A 26,678-nucleotide genomic window follows, 5' to 3' on the forward strand; every position below is an offset into this window, starting at 1 on the left:
CTTATGACTGTTTTTCACACGTACGACCGTTGCACCATCCCCATGATCATGTGATCCAAATTCAGATACTTGGCAAATAGCTCATATTTACGGTGGTTGCAGTCTTCGGGGTCATGTGATTCCCTTTTGCAAACTTCTGACAAGCAAAGTCAAGAGGGAAGCCTCACTTAACAACTGTGTCTCTAATTTAAGAACTGCAGTGATTCATGGCAAGAAAGATTGTAAAATGGGGCAGAATTCACTTACCGACTGTCTCGCTTAGCAACAGAAATTTTGGGCTCGGTTGTGATTGTAAGTTGAGGACGATCTGTACACTACTTTTCTTTCCCATATCTGTTCAGTCAAAACAACAGAGATGACTGCAAATCTATGGTTGCTTTCTGTCCCCTGCCCTTGATCATTTCTGATTTGTACCTTGTATATTTCAGCTCATAAATATGTGCTCCAATGATGGCCAGCGAATGTTCGAAGCTGCAGCTGTGGGTAGCTTGTTGGCTGGAGGTCCTATCATTGCCATACTTGGCATGGTTTACACCGTCGTAATTCTTGGACCAACAGGCTTCCTAGGTTCAGCTGTTTTCATCCTCTTCTATCCTGCAATGGTGAGTAGAAAACTATCCGCTTAAAATCAAATTGGATTGCAACTCTGTTGACTATTGAAACAGGGGCCACTATATTGTAAATACCGTATTTTTCGGACTATAAGACGCACCGGTGTATAAGACGCACCAAGATTTCGAAGAGGTAAGTAAGAAAAAAAATGGTTTTGTCCTTCCCGGCTCCCAGGAGCACTCTGCAGGCCTCCCAAACCCTCTGTGCGCCCCATTTTTCGCAAAAATGGGATGAGCGGGGCGGGGCTTCAGGAGGCCAAAAATGGCTGTATTCGGTGTATAAGACGCACCAACATTTCCACCCTGTTTTGGTGGTGGGGGAAGTGCATTTTATACTCCGAAAAATACGGTATGTGAAATATTTGAATTTTTCAAACTTCTGTAACTAGGATGCTGGCTGAGGAATTCTGGGAGTTGAACTCCATTCAAAAATTATCGTGGTTGAGAATGTGGATGAGAAACACTATTCTAGGCTATTAGCTAATTCATGTGATAGATGATGCTTTTGAATTCTTTATTGGCCAAGTGCGATTGGACACACAAAGAATTTGTCTTTGGTGCATATGCTGTCAGTGTACATAAAACGAAAAAAAAGAAAAAAGAATACATTCATCAAGAATCATAAGATACAACACTTCGTGATAGTCATAGGTTACTAATAAGCAATCAAATCATACTAGGAATAGATAGAATAGAATAGAATAGAATAGAATAGAATAGAATAGAATAGAATAGAATAGAATTTTTTATTGGCCAAGTGTGATTGGACACACAAGGAATTTGTCTTGATGCATATGCTCTCAGTGTACATAAAAGAAAAGATACCTTCATCAAGGTACAACATTTACAACACAAATGATGGTCAATATATTAATATAAATCATCAGGATTGCCAGCAACGAAGTTACAGTCATACAGTCATAAGTGGAAAGAGATGGGTGATGGGAACGATGAGAAGATTAATAGTAGTGCAGATTTAGTAAATAGTTTGACAGTGTTGAGGGAATTATTTGTTTAGCAGAGTGATGGCCTTCGGGAAAAACTGTTCTTGTGTCTAGTTGTTTTGGTGTGCAATGCTCTATAGCATCGTTTTGAGGATAGGAGTTGAAACAGTTTATGTCCTGGATGCGAGGGGTCTGTAAGTATTTTCACGGCCCTCTTCTTGATTCGTGCAGTATACAGGTCCTCAATGGAAGGCAGGTTGGTAGCAATTATTTTTTCTGCAGTTCTAATTATCCTCTGAAGTCTGTGTCTTTCTTGTTGGGTTGCAGAACCGAACCAGACAGTTATAGAGGTGCAAATGACAGACTCAATAATTCCTCTGTAGAACTGAATCAGCAGCTCCTTGGGCAGTTTGAGCTTACTGAGTTGGCACAGAAAGAACATTCTTTGTTGTCCTTTCTTGATGATGTTTTTGATATTAGCTGTCCATTTTAGATCTTGCGGTATGATAGAACCTAGAAATGTAATTGTTTCTACTGTTGATACTGTGTTGTCTAGTATTGTGAGAGGTGGAAGTATGGAAGGGAAACAAACAGAACAGTATAAATCGTAAAAATACAAGCAACATTGTTATAGTCATAACTGGGAAGAGATAGGTAATAGGAAGGATGAGAAGAATAATCGTAATAAAGTCTTAATAAATAGTTTGACAGTGTTGTGGGAATTAGTTGTTTCACAGAATGTTGGCTGAAGGAGTCCGCAGCTTCTGTTATGCTGATATTATCTTTCTTTCGATTCCAGATGTTTGCATCCCGATTTACAGCTTATTTCAGAAGAAAATGTGTGGCTGTAACTGATGAACGGGTCCAGAAAATGAATGAAGTGCTTAACTATATTAAATTCATCAAAATGTATGCTTGGGTGAAAGCCTTCTCGCAGACTCTTCAAAGTGAGTTTTTATTATTATTATTATTTCTTTACTGTCTCATCCACGAGTCTTTTTTTTTTGAATCCTCTTTGAACAGTGAAATGGCATATGAAATGTTGCTGCGGCTGCAGCAAATGGGAGGTAGGCACGAAGGAGATTGGTTTGTCTGAAAGTTGAGTCATAGCAACTGGACTTATTTTCTGGCTGGTTTGAGATGTTTTGCTGGCCATCCAAGGATCTTCTTCAGTCTCAACAAGTTGGTTAGTTCAGGGGTCTGCAAACTTGGCTCTTTTAAGACTTGTGGACTTCAACTCTGGGAATTGAAGTCTACAAGTCTTAAGAGAACCAAGTTTGCAGACCCCTGAGTTAGGGGAATCTGAGTAGGCAGAGAATTGTTGCAATGCGCCAACTCCTAAAACTCTTAGGAATGTTCTTTCACCAACTTCATGGTTTCTTTCCCAAAGTGCATGGCAACGTGTCAATCAATGAAGATTCTCATCATCTAAGTAGAATTGTCTAAAAGTTGAGTCATGTCAACTGGACTTATTTTCTGGCTGGTTTGAGATGTTTTGCTGGCCATCCAAGGATCTTCTTCAGTCTCAACAAGTTGGTTAGTTCAGAGGTCTGCAAACTTGGCTCTTTTAAGACTTGTGGACTTCAACTCTGGGAATTGAAGTCTACAAGTCTTAAGAGAACCAAGTTTGCAGACCCCTGAGTTAGGGGAATCTGAGTAGGCAGAGAATTGTTGCAATGCGCCAACTCCTAAAACTCTTAGGAATGTTCTTTCACCAACTTCATGGTTTCTTCCCCAAAGTGCATGGCAACGTGTCAATCAATGAAGATTCTCATCATCTAAGTAGAATTGTCTAAAAGTTGAGTCATAGCAACTGGACTTACAGGTAGTCCTTGACTTACGACCACAATTATAGTTATTGGATTTTGTCCCATTTTATGACCTTTCTTGCCACCGTTGAGTGAATCACTGCAGTTGCTAAGTTAGCAACAGGGCTGTGAATCTGGCTTCCCCTTTGACTTCGCTTATTACAAAATGTGATCACGTGACCCATGGATTCTGCAACCTTCATAAATATGAGCCACTTGCCTCCTTTTTTATCACGTGACTATGGGGATGCTGCAATGGTCATGAAAGAATGTGAAAATGTGAAAAATGGTCATAAAGTCACTTTTTTTCAGTGCCGTTGCAATTTTTGAACGGCCACTAAATGAACTGTTGTAAGCAAAGGACTTCCGGTATTTTCTTCTTGGTTTGAGAAGTTTTGCTTCTTGGACGGGTAGTGAAACATCTTAAACCAACAAGAAAATGAATCCAGTTTCCATGACTCAGCTTTCAGACAATTCTACCTGGATGACTGAGAATCTTCATCAAGATTTCTTTAGCTTTTCTACTGTTATTACATTTAAAAAAAATAAAATTATTTGCATTTATATCCCGCCCTTCTCCGAAGACTCAGGGCGGCTTACACTATGTCAAGCAATAGTCTTCATCCCTTTGTATATTATATACAAAGTCAACTTTTATTGCCCCCAACAATCTGGGTCCTCATTTTACCTACCTTATAAAGGATGGAAGGCTGAGTCAACCTTGGGCCTGGTTGGGACTTGAACCTGCAGTAATTGCAAGCAGCTGTTAATAACAGACTGTCTTAGCAGTCTGAGCCACCAGAGGCCCTCTAATTATTAGATTTGCATCTAATCATAGGATAAAATTGAGCTTGTAGCCAGGGAGGCTACAAAATCTTTTAAAATGTAGAAATCATGCTCCTTTTTGCATTTGTATTTTAGTCTGCTGTAAGTGTGGTTCCTGCAGATGACAAAACCACAGTGAAAGTTGGTAATTAACTTAATCTTCTGCTAATCACTTCATGTCACCTCCTCCTAGAAATCAGAGAGGAAGAACGCAAAATTCTGGAGCGGGCAGGATACTTCCAGAGCATCACTGTGGGAGTGGCACCCATTGTTGTAGTCATAGCTAGTGTGGTAACTTTCTCTGTTCATATGATCCTCGGCTATGATCTCACAGCAGCCCAGGTAATTATAACCTGAAAGAATACTGTCACTGTTGCCGATTAGCTATAAATTCTTGGATCTACACAGGGCTTCTTAATTGCTGCTGCAGTCAAAAATGCTTCTTCCCATCTGTGTTTCAGGCTTTTACAGTGGTGACAGTGTTCAATTCCATGACTTTTGCTTTGAAAGTCACCCCTTTTTCTGTGAAGTCCTTGTCCGAAGCTTCTGTTGCGGCTGATAGATTTAAAGTAAGTCATCCTTGCCTTGCCGTATTTTAACTACTTGGTTGGGTCCTTTTTCATATTCTAAAATACATATTAAATCTCTTGCTACCTTCATCGCTCTATTCTCACCACGAGGAGCATGAGCTAAACACCCTGAAATTTTACTTGGTGAAAGTTTGCCAAAGTGCCCATTTTGCTGTATAATACTAACATCCCTAACGTTAGTAATTAATTGGATTCAGTTGACTACCAAGTCCAAGAGAGGATTGCAGGATTTAAATAAATTTAAAGCATGGTAATAAAGCATGATACACACGCATGCAGAATCTCATAGAATGCAACCTGCAGCATGCCTTATGATAGCTTACAGTGTTCAAATTCCTTGGCAGTGATTTTCATATATATATATTTTTAAAAAAGTTTTCCATATTTGCTTGTCTACAAGAGAACTTTTGTGAATTGCTGAAGATTTTAGCATGCATAGTTCATTCAGACGGAAAGCTAGTCTGGCTGTTGGATTTCGTTCTTGTCACAGTTACTTTTAAAAGTGCATTTCAAAACATAACCTGGAAAATACTGAGAACAGCCCAACTGAGATGCGTTCTTCAATTTTCATTTTCTCTCTTTCTCTCTCGGTTTCTGAATGTTTGCAGTTCCTCTATTACTGTGCTTAAACTAGCTAATGTCCAACTTTTTTTCACCATAGAACTATGTTATCAGCAGAAGTCTCTACCTGATTATTGCATGAAGGCATTGTATATATGCTTTGAACTGTAAATTGCTTTTAGGTCTGTCATTTGAATACCCAGGAATTCCATCAAGCAAGCAATTATTCCAGTGGAATAATTTTATTATTCTTGGCGACAACAACACTTATCATTTTGAAATATGCAGGATGCTAAATCTTAGTTAAAAGAAGGTTTGGAAAGAGGAATCCTTCAGAGAAAAGCAATAACGTTACCTCTCAAGACAGAGGCTTATAGTTTGCTTATCCGTGGATCATATCAGTGCCAGTCCCATAATTATTCGGGGGGGGGGGGATGGAAGTCATTAAATAAATGAGCCTCGTTGGAAATACTTGATTAACTAACTCAAACTGTGTTTTGGTTTTTCTGTGTAAACTGTTGAACAAATACTGCAGAATATTTTTGAAAGACGGATGCAGTGGGAAAACGTGACACAGAGGCTCTGGTTTTAATTACGATGCTGTCTGGTCATCAGTTGATAACACACAGCCAGATTCCAAAAGTGCCTGCTTTTTCTACAGCAGAGAACTGAGTGTTTTTATTTTTTTTTGTGGGCGGGGGGACGGGACCTGGGTTGAGCAACCCCCTCGCCCCGTTTTAAGCTGGTGGTGTTTCTGGCGAACAAAATTTTCTCATCTGCCAAACGAGTCTCGCGCCTCTCTGTCTGAGGACCACTGCATTCGTGGGTCAACCAGATCCTTCTGAAGGATCTGGCGTTAGTTTCCACTAATGAGCTACCTTTTGCTCTTCAGCTTCCTCGCACTGTATAGCCTGATGTGTTTTGCTGCGTGAGTGTGCCGTAGACTTTGTCCCCCCCTCAGTTGTCTCATCTTTGCACCTCTCTCACAACTCCTATCAGAGTTTGTTTCTAATGGAAGAGGTTCATATGGTAAAGAAAAAACCAGCCAGTCCTCACGCAGCCATACAGATGACAAATGCCACCTTAGCCTGGGAATCCTCCCATGCTAGTGTCCAGAGCTCACCCAAGATGACCCCTAAAATGAAAAAAGGCAAGGCGGCCATGAGCGCGAAAGACAAGAGGAAACTGCAGCAACACGAGGGACGGCAGACCGTGTTCACGGAGCAGAAGGGCCATCTTTTGGTGGACAGCGATGACCCCCCGAGCCCCGAGGAGGAGAACCAGCGCATCCAGCTTGCGAATGTCCGGCTGCAGAAGGTCCTGTACAATGTTGACCTGGAAATTGAGAAGGTGAGGAAATATCTCTCTGTCTCTCTCTCTCTCTTCCTTTTCTTTCTTACTCTCTCTCTCTCTCTCCCTGTATCTTTCTCTTTGTTTCGCTCTTTCTGTCTCCTTGTATCTCTCTCTTTTTTTTCTCTCTCTCTCCCTCCCCTGTATCTTTCTCTTTCTTTATCTCTCTCTCTCTCCCTGTATCTTTCTCTTTCTTTCTCTCTGTATCTTTCTCTTTCTTTCTCTCTTTCTGTCTCCTTGTATCTCTCTCTTTTTTCTCTCTCTCTCTCCCTCCCCCTGTATCTTTCTCTTTCTTTCTCTCTCTCTCTTTCTCTCTGTATCTTTCTCTTTCTTTATCTCTTTCTGTCTCCTTGTATCGCTCTTTTCTCCCTCTCTCTCTCTCCCCCTGTATCTCTTTCTTTCTTTCTTTCTTTCTTTCTTTCTTTCTTTCTTTCTTTCTTTCTTTCTTTCTTTCTTTCTTTCTTTCTTTCTTTCTTTTTTTCTTTCTTTCTTTCTTTCTTTCTCTATCTCTCTCAGTTAGGAAGTGGCATGGTGCTAATTCCTCCCCCCCACAAAAAAAATGGCTGCTTTTTCAACAACAAAGTGGTTGCAGCCCCGATCCCCAGCTGTCGGCTCACAAGCTGCTTCGAAGCACAGCTCCTGAAGCTACCTGCAGACTGTTGCTGCACTGAGGATCTTGTGGGATGATTCTAGGACTCTCCCTAACTCAAGGGAATCATATAAACTAAAGGAATGCCGGTTCCTTCTATTGATAAGTTGAAAAAGCGACAGTCCAGAGAAAAGCCTTTCAGGAAGCTTCAGGAAACTCTCCCTGGGCAGGTCATCACTTGGCCATTTTCACCAGCAGTCAGGAAATGGCATGGCACGTGTGTCAGATGCTTTCAGTTTCTCCTTAGTTCTAGATTGCTTCTCTCCTAGGTTTCCATTGATTGCTTCTTGTCCTGCCTTCAGGTGCTTTGGAGAATAGATTGACCCCTCCCCCCTTCTCTGGGGCAGTCCCTCAAATATTGGAACAGTGCTATCATGACTCCCCTAGTCCTTCTTTTCATTAAACTTGTTGTTAGTCGTGAAGTCGTGTCCGACCCATCGCAACCCCATGGACAATGTTCCTCCAGGCCTTCCTGTCCTCTACCATCCCCCAGAGTCCATTTAAGCTCACGCCGACTGCTTCAGTGACTCCATCCAGCCACCTTGTCCTCTGTGGTCCCCTTCTTCTTTTGCCCTCCATCTTTCCCAGCATTAGGCTCTTCTCCACTGAGTCCTTCTTTCTCATTAGGTGGCTAAAGTATTTGAGTTTCCTCTTCAGGATCTGGCCTTCTAAAGAGCAGTCAGGGTTGATCTCCTCTAGGACTGACCGGTTGGATCGCCTTGCAGACCAAGGGACTCGCAAGAGTCTTCTCCAGCACCAGAGTTCAAAGGCCTCAATTTTTTGGCGCTCAGTCTTCCTTACGGTCCAACTTTCACAGCCATACATTGCAACTGGGAAAACCAGAGCCTTGACTATACAGTACGCACTTTCGTTGGCAGGGTGATGTCTCTGCTTTTTTTCATTAAAATATGCATACCCAAGTTCTTCATATGTTTTAGCCTCCAGCCTCCTAATCATCTTTGTTGCTCTTATCTGCACACTTTTTAGAATCTCCTTTTTTTTATATCATGGTGACCAAAACTGTATGCAAATAATAAATAAAGACAGACAGACCCCCCCTAGGAATTAATTTTGATTGATTGTTGATCAATTTAGGAAAATGCCTCAATAGTCTTTAATTATCAGGGCTAATTCAGCTGTACTACATTTCCCTACCTTGTGTAAAATGCTTTAATGCAAGGGATCAATCCCAATTTGTTTTGCTAGCTGCTATATTTATGAACTGTAAGAAATGCTAGAAGTTAAACAGAGGGATAGAATCAAGATCACGTGAAGTGTTAGTACCACTTTATAATGCCTTGGTAAGGCCACACTTGGAATATTGCATCCAGTTTTGGTCGCCACGATGTAAAAAAGATGTTGAGACTCTAGAAAGAGTGCAGAGAAGAGCAACAAAGAGGATCAGGGGACTGGAGGCTAAAACATATGAAGAACGGTTGCAGGAACTGGGTATGTCTAGTTTAATGAAAAGAAGGACTAGGGGAGACATGATAGCAGTGTTCCAATATCTCAGGGGTTGCCACAAAGAAGAGGGAGTCGGGCTGTTCTCCAAAGCACCTGAGGGTAGAACAAGAAGCAATGGGTGGAAACTGATCAAGGAGAGAAGCAACTTAGAATTAAGGAGAAATTTCCTGACAGTTAGAACAATTCATAAGTGGAACGACTTGCCTGCAGAAGTTGTGAATGCTCCAACACTGGAAATTTTTAAGAAAATGTTGGATAACCATCTGACTGAGATGGTGTAGGGTTTCCTGCCTGGGCAGGGGGTTGGACTAGAAGGCCTCCAAGGTCCCTTCCAACTCTGTTGTTATGTTATGTTAAGTTTCCTACCCGTTGGGGACAGGTAGGAAATCACTGGTATTTCAAAGCAATGAAACAAACAGTTAAGTATTGTTTTATAACCATTTGGCTTCCATTTTTTTTTAATGTGAACAAAATAGATTCCTTCCTCTCTACAAAGGTCTTCGGAATATCGAGCTGGATATGAAATTTTAAAATCTCTCATTCAAATTACAAATGCATTTGTATATATATAGGTAGTCCTTGACTTACAACCACAATTGGGGCCAGAATTTCCATTGTTAACCAAGGTGGTTATTGAGGTGCGCCAGATTTTTACAACCTTTTTTTGTCACCGTTGTTAAGCGAATCATTGCAGTTAAGTGAATCGCGGTGAATTAAGTGAATCCGGCTTCCCCAATTCAATTTGCGTGTCGGAAGCCAGACTGGATAGGTCGCAAATGTCGATCACATGACTGTGGGATGCTCCGCCTGTCGTAAGCAATGCTAGTTGCCAAGGGCTAAATTTTGATCATGTGATCGTTGGGATGCTGGCAATGCTCGTAATTTCAAGGATGGGTTGTAAGGCCGGGATAGCTCAGGCAATAGAGAAGCCTGTTATTAGAACACAAAGCCTGCAATTACTGCAGGTTCGAGCCCGGCCCAAGGTTGACTCAGCCTTCCACCCTTTATAAGGTAGGTAAAATGAGGACCCAGATTGTTGGGGGGGCAATAAGTTGACTTTGTAAAAAATATACAAATAGAATGAGACTATTGCCTTATACATTGTAAGCCGCCCTGAGTCTTCGGAGAAGGGCGGGGTATAAATGTAAACAAACAAACAAACAAACAACAAACATTTTTCAATGCCGTTGTAATTTGAACAGTTGCTAAACAAATAATAATAATAATAACAACAGAGTTGGAAGGGACCTTGGAGGCCTTCTAGTCCAACCCCCTGCCCAGGCAGGAAATCCTACACCATCTCAGTCAGATGGTTATCCAACATTTTCTTAAAAATTTCCAGTGTTGGAACATTCACAACTTCTGCAGGCAATTCGTTTCACTTATTAATTGTTCTAACTGTCAGGAAATTTCTCCTTAGTTCTAAGTTGCTTCTTTCCTTGATCAGTTTCCACCCATTGCTTCTTATTTATTTATTTATTTATTTTATTTATTCATATTTGTATACCGCCCTATCTCCCGAAGGACTCAGGGCGGTTCACAGGCAAGTAAAAACATATATGTACAAATTAAGAAAACCATTAAAAAACTTATTCTAAAAGCCAAGTTATTAAAAATAGTATAAATATTAAAACCAATTAAAACCACTATAAATTTAAAATCTAGTCCAGTCCTGCGCAGATGAATAAATGTGTTTTAAGCTCGCGACGGAAGGTTCTTGTCCTGCCCTCAGGTCCTTTGGAGAATAGCTTGACTCCCTCTTCTTTGTGGCAGCCCCTGAGATATTGGAACGCTGCTATCATGTCTCCCCTAGTCCTTCTTTTCATTAAACTAGACATACCCAGTTCCTGCAACCGTTCTTCATATGTTTTAGCCTCCAGTCCCCTAATCATCTTTGTTGCTCTTCTCTGCATGGTTGTAAGTGGTTGTAAGTTGGGGACAACCTGTATCCAAATTACGTGTCTTGTGTTGAGAGGAGCGATTTTGTTTTCTTTTTCTGGTTCTGTTTGAATTTATTTTTGTTGCTGTGTTCCTCTTTTATTTTTAGCGTTCTGTTGACTGCTATATGTTTACAGAGAGTAACGAGAGTCATTTGATACGCACTGCAGTGCATTAGCACATTGTGTTCACTTGGGCTTCTTGCTAAGAGTGAAATGCCTCTGCTGACTCCTTTCCTTCCCTGACCAGTTGCAGCTGTAGACAACTGTTACGTACCGGTAGTCTTTGACATACGACCACAATTTTTGGCTCGGACTGGTAAGACAGTCTGTTATTAACACAGCTGCCTGCAATTACTGCAGGTTCTAGTCCCACCAGGCCCAAGGTTGACTCAGCCTTCCATCCTTTATAAGGTAGGTAAAATGAGGACCCAGATTGTTGGGGGGGGCAATAAGTTGACTTTGTATATAAATATACAAATAGAATAAAGACTATTGCTAACATAGGGTAAACCGCCCCGAGTCTTCGGAGAAGGGCGGGATATAAATGCAAATAAAAAAAAAAATTGAGGCCAAAATGTTTGTTGTGAACAGAAACATTCGTTAAGTGAATTTTGCCCCAATTTACGGTCTTTCTTGCCACAGTTGTTAAGTGAATCGCCGCAGCTGTTAAGTTAGTAACACGGTCATTAAGTGGATCTGGCTCTCCCATTGACTCGGCTTGTCAGGAGGTCACAAAAGGTGATCAAATGATCCTGGGACACTGCAACTGTCATGAATATGAGTCTGTTGCCAAGCATCCTTATGTTGATCATGTGATCTGGGGGTTGCTGCAATGGTCGTAAGTGTGAAGAATGGTCGTAAGCCACTTTTTTTCAGAGCCGTGGTAACTTTGAATGGCCACTAACTGAACTGTTGTTAAGTCAAGGACTTTAGCGCCTAAACACGGACACGCTGTGCTTATTTTCAGCCTTTGAATGAATTGTTTATGCCCCTGGAAGTAATGGTGGGCGTTGCATGATAGGCTATTCATTTAATGACTGTTCAGAGTTACAACAGCGCTGGAAAAAGTGAGTTACGACCGTTTTCCAGACTTACAGTCATTGCAGCATTTCCACAGTCACGTGATCAAAATTCAGATGCATGACCACCGGCTCGTATTTAGGATGGGGTGTGTGTGTGTCAAGTGATCCCCTTTTGTGACCTCCTGACAAGCAAAGTCAGCACGGAAGCTAGATTCACTTAACGACCGTGTTCCTAACTTAATTGCAGAGATTCGCTGAAGAACTGTGGCAAGAAAGGTCATAAAATGGGGGCAAAACTCACTTGTCAGCTGTCTCCCTTAGCAAAAGAAAATTCACGGTCCTTTGTGGTCGTAAGTCGAGAACTACCTGTACTATGGCCTAAATTAACCAGAGCCCAGCTATTTGCCAGCTGAAGGAAAGACTGGCAGATACATATAATCCTAGGTTATTTAAGGACAAGTTTGCCCTTTGTGTTGCGAAATTATTTTCGGCACAATGAAATGTTTCATCTTCCGGAAAGTTGGGCACACAGCAGAGATATGCTGGAGCAACAATTTTACCTCAAGATTAGTTCTGATAATATTCAGCAGCTGCGTTTTCATGTATTTATTTATGCAAAGATTCTACGTGACTTCAAGCAACTCAAGTCACGAGTTTGATAAAGGAAAAGTTCAAATCGATTCCTTTCCGTGGTATCTTTGGCAATCAGCTTGCTTGAGGGCAGGAGGACTGAGGAAATCTCCACAGGATTTTGCTATCCATTTAGTGCGTTTTTTCTTTCAAGGAGACATTGGCTGCTGGTCATCTGAGCAAAAAACAGAAAAACACCCCAAAACCCACCACTTTATGCTCAGGGCTGCAGGAAATAATATCACCATCCACTAATATTACCTATAGTAATTGGATTTTGTATAATAATAATAATAATAATAATAATAATAATAATAATAATAATAATAATAATAATAATAATAATAATAATAATAATAATATCAGAGTTGGAAGGGACCTTGGAGGTCTTCTAGTCCAACCCCCTGCCCGGGCAGGAAACCCTACACCATTTCAGACAAATGGCTATCCAACATTTTCTTAAAAATTTCCAGTGTTGGAGCATTTACAACTTCTGCAGGCATTGTTCCACTGATTAATTGTTCTAACTGTCAGGAAATTAATGTTTATTAAATAATTGGGGGGTTAAATAGCATTACTTTCTTGTGTCATGCGCTAATTTTTCTTCCCCTTTTGCTGGTCCAATCTAGGGGAAACTTGTCGGGATATGTGGCAGCGTGGGGAGTGGGAAAACCTCCCTCATTTCGGCCATTTTGGGACAGGTGAGATGCCACTAGTCTTTTAAAAACCTATTTTTCTAAGTTGTTGGTTCTTCTTTCTTTTGTTGTCCCGTTGACTAGTGACAAAAATGTGACCATCTTTTCTGGATTGAATCTTCCTGTCCAGTGAAATCAAGGAAGAGAGGATGAGACCGAAGTGTCAGGACTTGATAGAAAATGGCATTTAAAAAAAAAATCTACTTTAGATTTTTTGTTATCCTTTCGTTGGAAACGATATTAAAGTGGACAGCAAATCAATTTGCTTTTCCCCCCCAGTGCTATTTAGCAGGCATAACCGATTGCATTCCGTTGTGAAATTCTCCCTTCTTCCAAGATTTGATAGCACAGAGAAGTTACCTTCCCTTTAAATTGTAAAAGACCAGAATGAGAAGGGGTTTCCAGCAGTTTTCAGCTTCTGGTAGCAGCATTATTTAAAATTCTACTGGCTTAATGTGCACAGTTACACCAGGCATGTGGTGAACAGCCTGCCTACTCTGCTCTAGAGTTTATTTATGAAGAACGTTTATATGGCTTCCCAACTCCCTCGTGGTGACTCCAGGTCTTTTTAACAGAAATAAAAACCCCAAAACAAAATCCAAGACAATCTCACCCCCACCCCTGGCGACAACAATAAAACCAACCATTTGATTGGCTCCCCTATCACCCTGGGGTCCAAAATTGTGTCTTCAGGGCCTTTTGAAAGAGTATCAAGTTGGAGGCCAGGCTCTGCTCCACAAGGATGACGTTCCACAAGGAGAGATCCACTACGGAGAAGGCCTTTTGTTGTGTCTGCACCCCCCGAGCCGGGCCCCCTGTCAGAAAGTGACTCGGAAAGTGAGGGGGAAGGGCCGTCAGGACTTACCTCGGGAGCACCGGCTTCCCTGGATCAGCTCCAGGAGCCAGAAGCAGGCCAGGTGAAAGAGATAACAAGGCCTCCATCCCCTGACTCTTTCCCCTCCCAGGCCACACCTTCAGACCCAGCTGATGGCAATCAGGCTTGGTTGGACCCTAGGTTTCGTAGGCAGGAGAGGCAGGAACAACAGAAGCAGGGGTGGGGCAGGCCTAGGAAGTGCTGAGTCATGGAGCCACACCCCGTAGGGTATAAAAGGCAGCGAGAGCTGCTGTGTCTCTTCGTAACAGTCAAATCCACTGATTAACTAAGAGCTGAAGTTTGTTCCTGGGTGACTCACCAGCGTCGTGGAAGATAGCGAGGGCTCTTGGCAGACGCTGGCTATTCTGCTGCCAGAGCTGATAGTGCCAGCTAATTAAGCCATCACTCGGACGGAGGCGATAGAGGACGGAACACCTTTCTTCATGGTCCCGCTTGATGGGCCTTCTTAAGAGAGGGGACCCATAACATACCCTGGCCCTCCCTTCTGGTGTGTTGAGTAGATGTAACTGATCCTTCAAAGAACCTGGTCCCAAGCCATGACTTCTTGTTTTCTTGCGAGTCATTCGAACAAATGTGGGAGCATCAACTTAAGGCTCAGGTGGCTCATCCATTGCTATCCCTCATCTTGATTGGGGTGGTCTCTGTCCAGGCAGAGAAGGTGCCTGATAAAAACCCTATACAGGGAACTGGATGTCTTCTTGGCCTGTTGTGCCTCGTCCTCCCTCCTCTCCTCAGCCGGGCCCCTCCCGTCACCTCCCAGGCCTGCTATCAGATTCAGAGTCTGATAATGAAGAGGAACGGCCTGGCATGCCTCCAGCCCCCAGCCCTGGCCCCATGCCCGGATAGAATGTCAGGAATGAACAAACAAACCTCACTCCTACAGTGTGTGAGCAGGGAGCCAGCCACGTGCTGGAATTACCGGCAGCAGATCCAGAGGAAGAGAATTCACAGTGGAAGGATCCCCGCTTCTGGAGATCTGAGAGGTGACGTCAGCAGAAGGAACGGAGGGGCAGGCCTGGATAAGTGCTGAGTCATGGACCCACACCCCACAGGATATAAAAGGCAGCAAGAGCTGCTGTGCCTCTTCGTAGCAGGCAAATTAACTGATTAACTAAGAGCTGAAGTTTGTTCCTGGGTGACTCACCAGCGTCGTGGAAGATAACGGAGGCACTTGGCAGACGCTGGCTATTCTGCTGCCAGAGCTGATAGTGCCGGCTAATTAAGCCATCACTCGACCGGAGGCGATGGAGGACGGAACACCTTTCTTCATGGTCCCGCTTGATGGACCTTCTTAAGAGAGGGGACCCATAACATACCCTGGCCCTCCCTTCTGGTGTGTTGAGTAGATGTAACTGATCCTTCAAAGAACCTGGTCCCAAGCCATGACTTCTTGTTTTCTTGCGAGTCATTCGAACAAATGTGGGAGCATCAACTTAAGGCTCAGGTGACTCATCCATTGCTATCCCTCATCTTGATTGGGGTGGTCTCTGTCCAGGCAGAGAAGGTGCCTGATAAAAACCCTATAAAGGGAACTGGATGTCTTCTTGGCCTGTTGTGCCTCGTCCTTCCTCCTCTCCTCAGCCGGGCCCCTCCCGTCGCCTCCCGGGCCTGCTATTAGATTCAGAGTCTGATAATGAAGAGGAACGGTCTGGCATGCCTCCAGCCCCCAGCCCTGGCCCCATGCCCGGACAGAATGTCAGGAATGAACAAACAAACCCCACTCCTACAGTGTGTGAGCAGGGAGCCAGCCATGTGCTGGAATTACTGGCAGCAGATCCAGAGGAAGAGAATTCACAGTGGAAGGATCCCCGCCTCCGGAGATCTGAGAGGCGACGTCAGCAGAAGGAATGGAGGGGCAGGCCTGGATAAGTGCTGAGTCATGGAGCCACACCCAACAGCCTATATAAAGGATCAGCTTGAGTCAAGCAACTTGAGTCAAGCAAAGTCTCCTTTAGTTTGCTGAAGTCACAACTTGGATTCCTGCCTGCCCTGAGAAATCTGAAAGCTGCAGAGGCTTCGTGGCCATGCTTGATACGGACTTCCTAGACCCGGTCATCGGAGGGGGAGGGGGACACGACATGGCCTGTGGTGCACCTCAGTTTTAGAGCATCTCCAACCTTGCTCTTTGGGCTAAGACAGGGCTTCACCAGTTATTCCTTTGACGGAATGCCATGTGCAGGAGCCAATATGTAGACTTCATTTGTGATGGCCTCCTTCGGTGGAACCTATCCTCGCCTATCTAATCTACCGCTTTATTGGGCTTAGAGAGGGCTGGAAAGATGAGGCTTTGCAAGAATGTCTTCCGGGATGTGATAGTTTGGCCTATCCCCAGAGGTGGAAGAGGAAAAGAAGGAGGGGTGGGAATTTATAAGACTTTGAGGCGTCCTTGGTGCTCTCTGAACTTGGTTGTTTTCTTGAGGACATTTCTACCACTTCATTACTAGTTTGGTAATGAAACATCCGCAAGAAGACAACTTCGCTCAGAGAGCACCAAGGAGCCCTCATTTCAACCTTGAGCTACAAATATTCTCCTTTATTTTATTTTTTTTAAATTTGCATTTATATCCCGCCCTTCTCCGAAGACTCAGGGCGGCTTACACTATGTCAAGCAATAGTCTTCATCCATTTGTATATTATATACAAAGTCAATTTATTGCCCCCAACAATCTGAGTCCTCATTTTACCTACCTTATAAAGGATGGAAGGCTGAGTCAACCTTGGGCCTGGTGGGACTTGAACCTGCAGTAATTGCAAGCAGCTGCTGTTAATAACAGACTGTCTTAGCAGTCTGAGCCACCAGAGGCCCTATTGATAAGACACTGCTAAACAAATAATCCCCTCAACACTGTCAAACTATTGACTAAATCTGCACTACTATTAATCTTCTCATCGTTCCCATCACCAATCTCTTTCCACTTATGACTGTATGACTGTAACTTTGTTGCTGGCAATCCTTATGATTTATACTGATATATTGACCATCATTTGTGTTGTAAATGTTGTGCCTTGATGAAGGTATCTTTTCTTTTATGTACACTGAGAGCATATGCACCAAGACAAATTCCTTGTGTGTCCAATCACACTTGGCCAATAAAAAATTATATTCTAAATTCTAAGACTTGGAAGAGGTATCTTTGACAGGCCTGTTGCTGTTGTTTCAGATGACGTTGTTGGAAGGTAGCATTGCTGTGGATGGGAACTTTGCTTATGTGGCCCAACAGGCCTGGATCCTCAATTCCACGCTTAGAGACAACATCCTTTTTGGGAAGGAGTTTGAAGAAGAAAGGTCGGTTTGCTGGAGTTTCATGCGCTTTCTCTCGGGATACAGGTGGGGAAAGGCTGATGGGTGGAGGCTAGTCTTGAACCAGCCTTGCGGCTGTTCTGGTTGGAAAGTTTACAACTGGTAACAAGCCTGTGATTGACTGCACTTCCCTTACTGTGGGAAGTAATCTTCATTGGTTGCACTGAAATAAAACATTGGCCCAGGCCTTTTGTAACACAAAGCTATGATTTAGTGTTAAGTACATGAGACTTAGGGCTATGATAGCTCAGTGGTTAAAAACGCAGAACCTGTCCGCTAGAAAGCTGACAGCCTCGGTTCGAGCTCCGAGCCTCCAGGATAGGATGAGCTCCTGTTCCTTGCCCCAGCTCCTGCCCACCTAGGAATTTGAAACCATGCAAATGCGAATAGATAAGTAGGTACCACTTCAGTGGGAAGATAACAATGTTCCTTGCACCTTGTCGTATAATCATGCTGGCCATCTGACCATGGAAGTGTCTTCGGACAACACTGGCTCCCTCAACTAAGAAACAGGGATGAGCTCTGCCCTTTAGAATTGGACAAAACTGGCAAGGGAACCCTTTACCTTTACATGAGACCTGGTGAGCTTGAACTAAGCACTGGAGCCACGTATCTTCCGTTCTTCCCAACTGGGAGAAAAAACTTTCAACTCCGATTTTCCCTAACCCCTGGCTTTATTATTTCGCTGCATCACAGGAATTGTGGTTTCAGCCAAATTACAGCTGCTTACTAAGCCAAAACCTCTTCACAAAATGGAGACCGCTTTTCAAACATTTATTTTTTTTGGGCACAGATAAGAACTTGGTGGGAATCACTGGTAAATCAGTGAGAAATAAAGTAGTGTAGAGGTATTCGATTGGGAGCAAGGAAGCTCAGGGTGAAGTGGGCTCTGAACCACAGAAACCCCTGACTGTGGGTCAGTCATTCTCTCTCAGCCCAGCCTACCTTGCAGAATTTTGGCATGTTTAATATAAGCCCCTAATAAATAAAAAGAGTAAATACTAAATTAGAATCCATGAGAAAGAGTTTGGCGTAATAGTTAAGACAACTGAGTAGAAACCATGAGATTGTGAGTTCCAGACCTGTTTTGGGTGACGTTGAGCCAGTATCTCTCCCTCAGTCTAAAAGGAAGGCAAGGGCAAACTGCTTGAAAAAGTTTTGCCAAGAGAAACTGCAGAGAGCTGCCCAGGCAGTCGGCAGGAGACGACACTAACTTGAACACACACGCACACACACACAAACACAAAACTCAGAGCGAAACTTGGCAGGAATTTTCCTCTCCGGCCACTTAAAGTGGATGGAGGAGAAATACATGTTATACAAAATTATAATACAGCATCATGTAAGAGCCAGCCTGATATTACATCATTGAAAAATGCAGCTGATGTTACAAGTCAGTTTTGAGCCAATCACGGTCTTTGTTTCCCGTTGTGCTCGCCAGTCACGTATCTTATTTCAAAGCAATTAGTTAATTGGCTTAACAGTCGCAATTCAACCTGGGGCGAAACCAGATGAATTTCTAAATGTCCCAATAGGGCAGACATGTGTCTGAGATAGATTTTCTGAATATGTCTTTTACTCTTTAAACAGACCCCGGGAAAATGCTAAGGGGGCAGACTTAGTCCCCCAATTAACTTGGAAGTGGTCTGTTCACTGCTTTTTTAAAATACGTATATCCATCTATACATATATATATGTGTATATATATATATATTTAGGTACAATATGGTGTTGAATGATTGCTGTCTCCGACCTGATCTGGCGATCCTGCCAAATGGGGATCTAACTGAGGTAAGAGCCTTGCCTGAACGCATTAGCCGCTCAATTCTAGGAGACCCATTGGTAGAGGGAAAATATCTGACGTGCTTAGGGGTTGATAAACAGCTTTGCTTGTTAACTGCATTACACCTTAACTACTCAATATGTAATCGGACTGTAAAATATGAGACCTGTTTACCTTGCTATGTCATTGCTATGTTTCATGGGTTAATGTGGGGCAGGAAAGACCAGGTCCACATATGAAGGTCCAATTAGATTGGTATATAGCTAGTCATGCGTTTCTGCTGAAATCTTCTCAACTAATGATCAGCACCTGCTTGGAGTCAAATAAGAGTCAAGGGTCCACCCCCAGGTTCTTCCACTCTTTCTCTTAACAGTTATTTCACAAAATAATGATTAGGGCATTGTCCTGTTGCACTTTGAGGAGAGGAATCTCAAAATTAAGTGCTTTGCCACCTGCTGTGTGTGAGAGATGGCTAGTTTCCAAATTCGTAAATAAATTAACGTTTCTCGTGATACAAAAAGGTAGGTACCTTAAGTCAGGGGTCTCCAACCTTGGCCTGGTGGACTTCAACTCCCAGAATGCCCCGCCGGCAAAGCAAAGCTGGCTGGGGCATTCTGGGAGTTGAAGTCCACCTGGCTTAAAGTTACCAAAGATGGAGACCCCTGTCTTAAGTGAAGGGTGAGTTTGGTAGGGTATTTATTGCTAAGGAAAGATTATTTTCTCGAAAGAGCAGGTTCTGTTTGTTGTTTCAAGTTAAATTCAATTGATGGAAATGTTACAAAGCACTTTTTGAATGGCAGCACCCAAATTGTACAATTTTCTCCCAAAGAAGCAAGGGCCAACTCCATTTTTGGAGGTTTTAGGTAATAAAAAAATGTTCCTGCTTTAAATTAATTTATTTATTTATTTATTTATTTATTTATTTATTTATTTATTTATTTATTTAATCAAATTTTTATACCGTCCTATCTCCCGAAGGACTCAGGGCGGTTTACAGCCCGATGAAAATACAAATATAATACAAGATAAAACACTAATTAAAAAACTTATTTAAATAGGCCAAAATTTAAAATTACAATTAAAAAGATTAAACCCCATTAAAATTAAATTTAAAATTAAAATTCTAGTCCAGTCCTGCACAAATAAATAGATGTGTTTTAAGCTCGCGGCGGAAGGTTTGAAGGTCAGGAAGTTGACGGAGTCCTGGGGGAAGTTCATTCCAGAGGGTGGGAGCCCCCACAGAGAAGGCCCTTCCCCTGGGTGTCGCCAGTCGGCACTGCCTGGCAGACGGCACCCTAAGGAGTCCCTCTCCCTGTGAGAGCGCACGGGTCGGTGGGAGGCAATCGGTAGCAGCAGATGGTCCCGTAAGTAGCCCGGCCCTAAGCCATGGAGCGCTTTGAAGATAGTTACCAAAACCTTGAAGCGCACCCGGAAGGCCACAGGCAGCCAGTGTAGTCTGCGCAGGAGTGGTGTCACATGGGAGCCACGAGGGGCTCCCTCTATCACCCGCGCAGCCGGTGATAGAGGGTTTGAAATCTTCATTTGTGTTTGAAATCTTCATTTTATTCCTTTCTGCTTTTCTAGAAGGGTGGTTTCCATTTCGTTTGCTAAGTTCTTAGGGTCAGAAGATAGTTGAAGAGACTTTCTAATAATTGGTCAAATACTAGTGAATGTTGTCTTGGATGCCTGCTTCTCATTTCCGTTGAATTGCAAAATTATGTAACTGCATTGAAATGAGTTGGATGCCCATCCAGTGATTATAGCTGCTGTTTTTTAAACAGGCATCTGCTGTTTCTGTCTTATTATATTTTATGTTTCTGTTGTTTTCAAATATATTTGTCTCAAAAATTCCTTAAACACGCATTCTTTAAGTAAACAATAAGTTACAGTACTAGATAGTTTGATTCTGTAGGAACCTTAGTTTTGAATCTTTGCTATCAAATTCAGTAAACGTATCCTTTCTTTTATGTACACTGAGAGCATATGCACCAAGACAAATTCCTTGTGTGTCCAATCACACTTGGCCAATAAATAATTCTATTCTATTCTAAACGGTTTCTGATAAGTTACAGCTATTTGAATTCTGCTGAATTATTGGAATCCTGCTTTGAGTTCTGGGCAAATGACAGAACTGATAAATAAGGAATGAAATGCCTTAACCGATGGCCAAACCAATATTTGAACAAGGCATGTTTTATTTAGATTGGTGACCGGGGCGCAAACTTGAGTGGGGGGCAGCGCCAACGGATCAGCCTTGCCCGCGCGTTGTACAGCGACAAGAGCATTTTCATCCTCGATGACCCTTTGAGTGCCTTGGATGCCCATGTTGGAAACCACATCTTCAACAGTGCAATCCGGAAGCACCTGAAGTCCAAAACGGTTCTTTTCATCACACACCAGCTCCAGGTAACTCTTGAATTACCGTATTTTTCAGTGTATAAGACGCACCTTAATTTTGGGAGAGGAAAACAAGAAAAAAAGAATTCTGTCTAGCAAATCCATATCGGTCTACTTGCCTTTTTTTTTGGAGCGCACCGGTCTACTTTCTTTGAAAATAGAGGCACCGGTCTACTCATTGCCTTTTTTTGGGAGCGCATTGGTTTACCTTCTTTGAAAACAGAGGCACCGGTCTACTAGCCGCCTACAGCGCTGATCAGCTGTAGTGTGGCCCTTTGAAGCGCCGCGGCAGATGCAAGATCATTTTCATGAGGACGCACGGCTGTGCAATGCACAGAGGCCGACAACCTCCGAAGGGTGGGGGACGGCAGGTGGGGCGGGGCTACATTCGGTGTATAAGATGCACCCAGATTTTCACCTTCTTTTTGGGGGTAAAAAGGTACGTCTTATTCACCGAAAAATACGGTAATCAACCTCATTGGGTTACAGCCTCACAGAAGAAATAAAATAGGGCCTCTGGTGGCTCAGGCTGGTAAGACAGTCTGTTATAAACACAGCTGCTTGCAATTACTGCAGGTTCAAGTCCCACCAGGCCCAAGGTTGACTCAGCCTTCCCTCCTTTATAAGGTAGGTAAAAGGAGGACCCAGATTGTTGGGGGCAATAAGTTGACTTTGTATATAATATACAAATGGATGAAGACTATTGCTTGACATAGTGTAAGCCGCCCTGAGTCTTCGGACAAGGGCGGGATATAAATGCAAATAAAAAAAAAGGAGGAGGAGGAGGAGGAGAAGAAGAAAGGGAAGGGGAAGATGAAGATGAAGAAGGGGGAGGAGGAGGAGGAGAAGGAGAAAGGGGAAGAGGATGGGGAAGGCGAAAGGGAAGGAGAAGATGAAGAAGGGGGAGGAGGAGGAGGAGAAAGGGGAAGAGGACGGGGAAGGGGAAAGTGAAGGAGAAGATGAAAAGGGGAAGGAGGTTGACTCAGCCTTCCATCCTTTATAAGGTAGGTAAAATAAGGACCCAGATTGTTGGGGGCAGTAAGTTGACTTTGTATATAATATACAAATGGATGAAGACTATTGCTAACTTAGTGTAAGCCGCCCTGAGTCTTCGGAGAAGGGCGGGATATAAATGCAAATAAAAAAAAAAATACAGAGGATTTTAGCCTCAAGTGTATTTGAGAGTCAGCAGCAGCCAAGAGGGAGAAGGAAAAGCAAGCAACTTGTTAACTGATATATATATAAAAGTGTATATCCCGCATTTTCACTTCGTACAGGTAGTCCTCGACTTACAGCCATTTATTTAGTGACCATTTGAAGTTACGACACTGATAAAAAGTGACTCACGGTCGGTTTTCATACTTATGACTGCTACAGCATCCCCATGGTCATGTGATCAGAATTTGAATGCTTGCCAACTGGCATGCATTTATGACAGTTGCAGTGTCCCGAGGTCAACTGATCCCTTTTTGTGACCTTTCCTCAGTGAGGGAAGCTAGATTTGCTTAATCCCCGCTTAATCCCCACTTAACAACTGCAATGATTCACTTAACTGTGGCAAGAAAGGTGTCAGCTTTGGAAGCCATACGAGGCTGAAGGCTTCCACGCTGCCATTTTCTCCTGTGTGGGAAAGTAGGAGAAGGGGGGAGGGTTGGTAGAAGGTGTTGTGCCTCGCCCGCTTTCCCCGCAGCTGGGGCCTTCTTATCTGCTTCCGAACGCTGAGGAATGTCCTAGCTTGCCTCCCGGCCCCAGCCCTGGCTCCATGCCCAGACAGGCTGAGGAAGAAGAAGCACCTCCCGGCCCCAGCCCTGGCTCCATGCCCAGGCAAACGGAGCAACTAGACCCCTGCCCCTCCCCCACAGCATGTGAGCCTGAGGGAGGTCAATTACCAACAGCTGCAGACTGGAGTGACCCTCGCTTCAGGAGAATTGATAAGCGGCGGCAACAGAAGGAAGGGAGGGGCAGGCCGGGATAAGTGCTGAGTCATGGAGCCACACCCCATGGCCTATATAAAGGATCTGCTTTCTGGCATTTTCTGAGTCAGGCAAAGTCTACCTTATCTTGCTGAAATCACTTTCTGGTCTCCTGCCTGCCTTGAGGACTTTGCTAGGACTTTGGCAGAGCTGCAGAGGCACGCCTGATTCGGATTTCCCTGACCCGGCCGTCAGCGGAGGAGTGGGAAACGACAGAAGGGGCCATTAGACATAATAACATTCTTCCTGCTGGTCAAGGTCAGGCCAAGACTGCATCTGGAGAAGGAGTGGCCGGACTGATGTCTCAAGATGGGACGGTTGGCGATTGGAGCACGTGATCCGCAGGGGAGTCAAGGGGGTGGTGATTTTGGAGTTTGTCTTACTGAGGGAAAACCCAGATCTCCAGACTCGGAGTTTCTCCAGCTGTGCCAGTTTACCTATGTTAGTGAAAGAACTTTGAAAGATGTTTGCCTCGGAGTCTTTTCTGCAGGAGGGGGTTTTCTGGAACGTTGACAAAAGGTTGTAAAGTGGGGCTATACTCACTTAATGACTGTCTTGCTTAGTGGAAATCCTGGGCTCAATTGTGGTTGTACATTGAGGTCTATATCCAAATTATTATAGGGTGGAAATAATTTATATCCGTATTATTACGGAGCGGAAATTATTTTTCCATGTGAAGAGAGGTTACAGGAATGGGTGCTTCCATGTTTAGAAAAATCTAATGGCTTATTTAGCAGGCCTGAGATTCTCTGCTAAAGAGACAGAAATCTGGCCCAGGATAAATTGATGCAATCGTTGCTTCTGCACATAATCAAATCTGCCTGGCAGGGTTGTGATAGTGACTAGTATAAAGAAAAATGAAAGTGGAGGGGATTTAGGAAGAGGAAATCTCATGGCTCATGAGACTTGCATGTTGTTGTTGTTAGTTGCGAAGTCGTGTCCAACCCATTGCGACCCCATGGACAACGTTCCTCCAGGCCTTCCTATCCTCTATCATCCTATGGAGTCCATTGAAGCTCACGCCAACTGCTTCAGTGACTCCATCCAGCCACCTCGTTCTCTGTTGTCCCCTTCTTCTTTTGCTCTCAATCTGTTGTGTCTTGCCCGCTCTCACCGCAGCCGGGGCCTTCTTATCTGCTTCCGAACGCTGAGAAATGTCCTAGTATGCCTCCCGGCCCCAGCCCTGGCTCCATGCCCAGACAGGCTGAGGAGGAGGAAGCACCTCCCGGCCCCAGCCCTGGCTCCATGCCCAGGCAAACGGAGCAACTAGACCCCTCCCCCTCCCCCACAGCATGTGAGCCTGAGGAAGGTCAATTACCAACAGCTGCCGACTGGAGTGACCCTGCTTCAGAAGAATTGATAGGTGGCGGCGTCAGAAGGAAGGGAGGGGCAGGCCTGGATAAGTGCTGAGTCATGGAGCCACACCCCATGGCCTATATAAAGGATCTGCTTTCTGGGATTCTCTGAGTCAGGCAAAGTCGAACATATCTTGCTGAAGTCACTTTCTGGTCTCCTGCCTGCCTTGAGAACTTTGCTAGGACTTTGGCAGAGCTGCAGAGGCACGCCTGATTCGGATTTCCCTGACCTGGCCGTCAGCGGAGGAGTGGGACACGACACAATCCTTCCCAGCATTGGGCTCTTCTCCAGGGAGTCCTTCCTTCTCATTAGGTAGCCAAAGTATTTGAGTTTCCTCTTCAGGATCTGGCCTTCTAAAGAGCAATCAGGGTTGATCTCCTCTAGGACTGACTTGTTTGTTCGCCTTGCAGTCCAAGGGACTCGCAGGAGTCTTCTCCAGCACCAGAGTTCAAAGGCCTCCATTCTTTGGCGCTCAGCCTTTCCTATGGTCCAACTTTCACAGCCATACATTGCAACTGGGAAAACCATAGCCATGAACGGGTGGCAAATGAACAAATGAATAGAAACAGAAAACTGAGGACGGAAAAAGACTTACTGGCCTCTTGAATCTGCCCTTTGAGCGGGTTTTTTTTTTTTTGGTTTTCTTTTATTTATTTATGAATTTTTAATTTTGTTTTTTTTTTAAAAATTGATCGAATGATCTCTCCATCTCACCATGAATGTTCCTCTTTTTATCAGTATCTTGTGGATTGCGATGAGGTGATTTTCATGAAGGAAGGTTGCATCACTGAGAGGGGAAGCCATGAAGACTTGATGAATCTGAACGGTGACTATGCAGCCATCTTCAATAGCTTGCAGCTGGGAGAAACGCCACACATTGAGGTATTTATTTCGGTGCTACCGTTCTTGCCCTAAGGAAAAAAATAAAGTCGTATGTAAATTATCCTAAAGACCAAATAACTTATTATTTGTTTACAAGCCGTTCATGTCATAGCAAAATTATTGTGTCAGCTTGTAATATGTCTTCTGAACCACCCAGGTTTCCACATACTTGGACAATCTGCCAAGATGAAGACCTCTGACGTCTGTCAATCACCAGCCAGATTCCTGATACTAATCTCAATAAAGGAGAATATTTGTAGCTCAGGGTTGATATGACTTGCTCTCTGAGTTTGCTTGTTTTCTTGCAGATGTTTCATTACCCAACCTAGAATAACATCATCAGTCTGTTGTTCCCTAGTTTGGGTAATGATATTGATCTCTTTGTTTTAGTCCTTTACTTAGTTCTTTCTGTCGTGCGCCTCAAAGTACAAATTTACAGTAAACAACTACTCAAACAAAATAGTAATGTTGTGTCTTGCCCGCTCTCACCGCAGCCGGGGTCTGCTTATCTGCTTCCGAACGCTGAAGAATGTCCTCCCGGCCCCAGCCCTGGCTCCATGCCCAGACAGGCTGAGGAGGGGGCATCTCCCGGCCCCAGCCCTGGCTCCATGCCCAAGCAGGCTGCAGAGGAGGGAGCACCCCCCGGCCCCAGCCCTGGCTCCATGCCCAGGCAAACGTAGCAGCTAGATCCCTCCCCCTCCTCCACAGCATGTGAGCCTGAGGAAAGTTTATTTCCAACAGCTGCTGATTGGAGTGACCCTCGCATCAGAAGACTGGATAGGCGGAGGCAACAGAAGGACGGGAGGGGCAGGCCTTAATGAGTGCTGAGTCATGGAGCCACACCCCATGGCCTATATAAAGGATCTGCTTTCTGGCAGTCTCTGAGTCAGGCAAAGTCGAACTTATCTTGCTGAAGTCACTTTCTGGTCTCCTGCCTGCCCTGAGGACTTTGCTAGGACTTTGGGCAGAGCTGCAGAGGCAAGCCTGATTCGGATTTCCCTG

General features: G+C 43.9%; 1 protein-coding gene across 5 annotated transcripts in view; it reads left to right on the forward strand.

The window, feature by feature from the left end:
• The window catches only part of ABCC5 (ATP binding cassette subfamily C member 5), a 99,598-nt gene that overhangs the window by 39,090 nt on the left and 33,830 nt on the right, over window positions 1-26,678 (forward strand). For all 5 annotated transcript variants that reach the window (XM_058188820.1, XM_058188821.1, XM_058188823.1 and 2 more), the window contains 10 exons: window positions 429-602; window positions 2,355-2,502; window positions 4,382-4,530; window positions 4,650-4,757; window positions 6,339-6,689; window positions 13,024-13,095; window positions 17,146-17,270; window positions 19,004-19,076; window positions 21,271-21,474; window positions 25,533-25,676. In XM_058188820.1, the coding sequence (XP_058044803.1) occupies window positions 429-602; window positions 2,355-2,502; window positions 4,382-4,530; window positions 4,650-4,757; window positions 6,339-6,689; window positions 13,024-13,095; window positions 17,146-17,270; window positions 19,004-19,076; window positions 21,271-21,474; window positions 25,533-25,676 (1,548 nt within the window). The remainder of the gene's footprint in view (window positions 1-428; window positions 603-2,354; window positions 2,503-4,381; window positions 4,531-4,649; window positions 4,758-6,338; window positions 6,690-13,023; window positions 13,096-17,145; window positions 17,271-19,003; window positions 19,077-21,270; window positions 21,475-25,532; window positions 25,677-26,678) is intronic.

This window comes from Ahaetulla prasina, chromosome 6 (assembly GCF_028640845.1).
Source record: "Ahaetulla prasina isolate Xishuangbanna chromosome 6, ASM2864084v1, whole genome shotgun sequence".
NCBI lineage: Eukaryota > Metazoa > Chordata > Lepidosauria > Squamata > Colubridae > Ahaetulla > Ahaetulla prasina.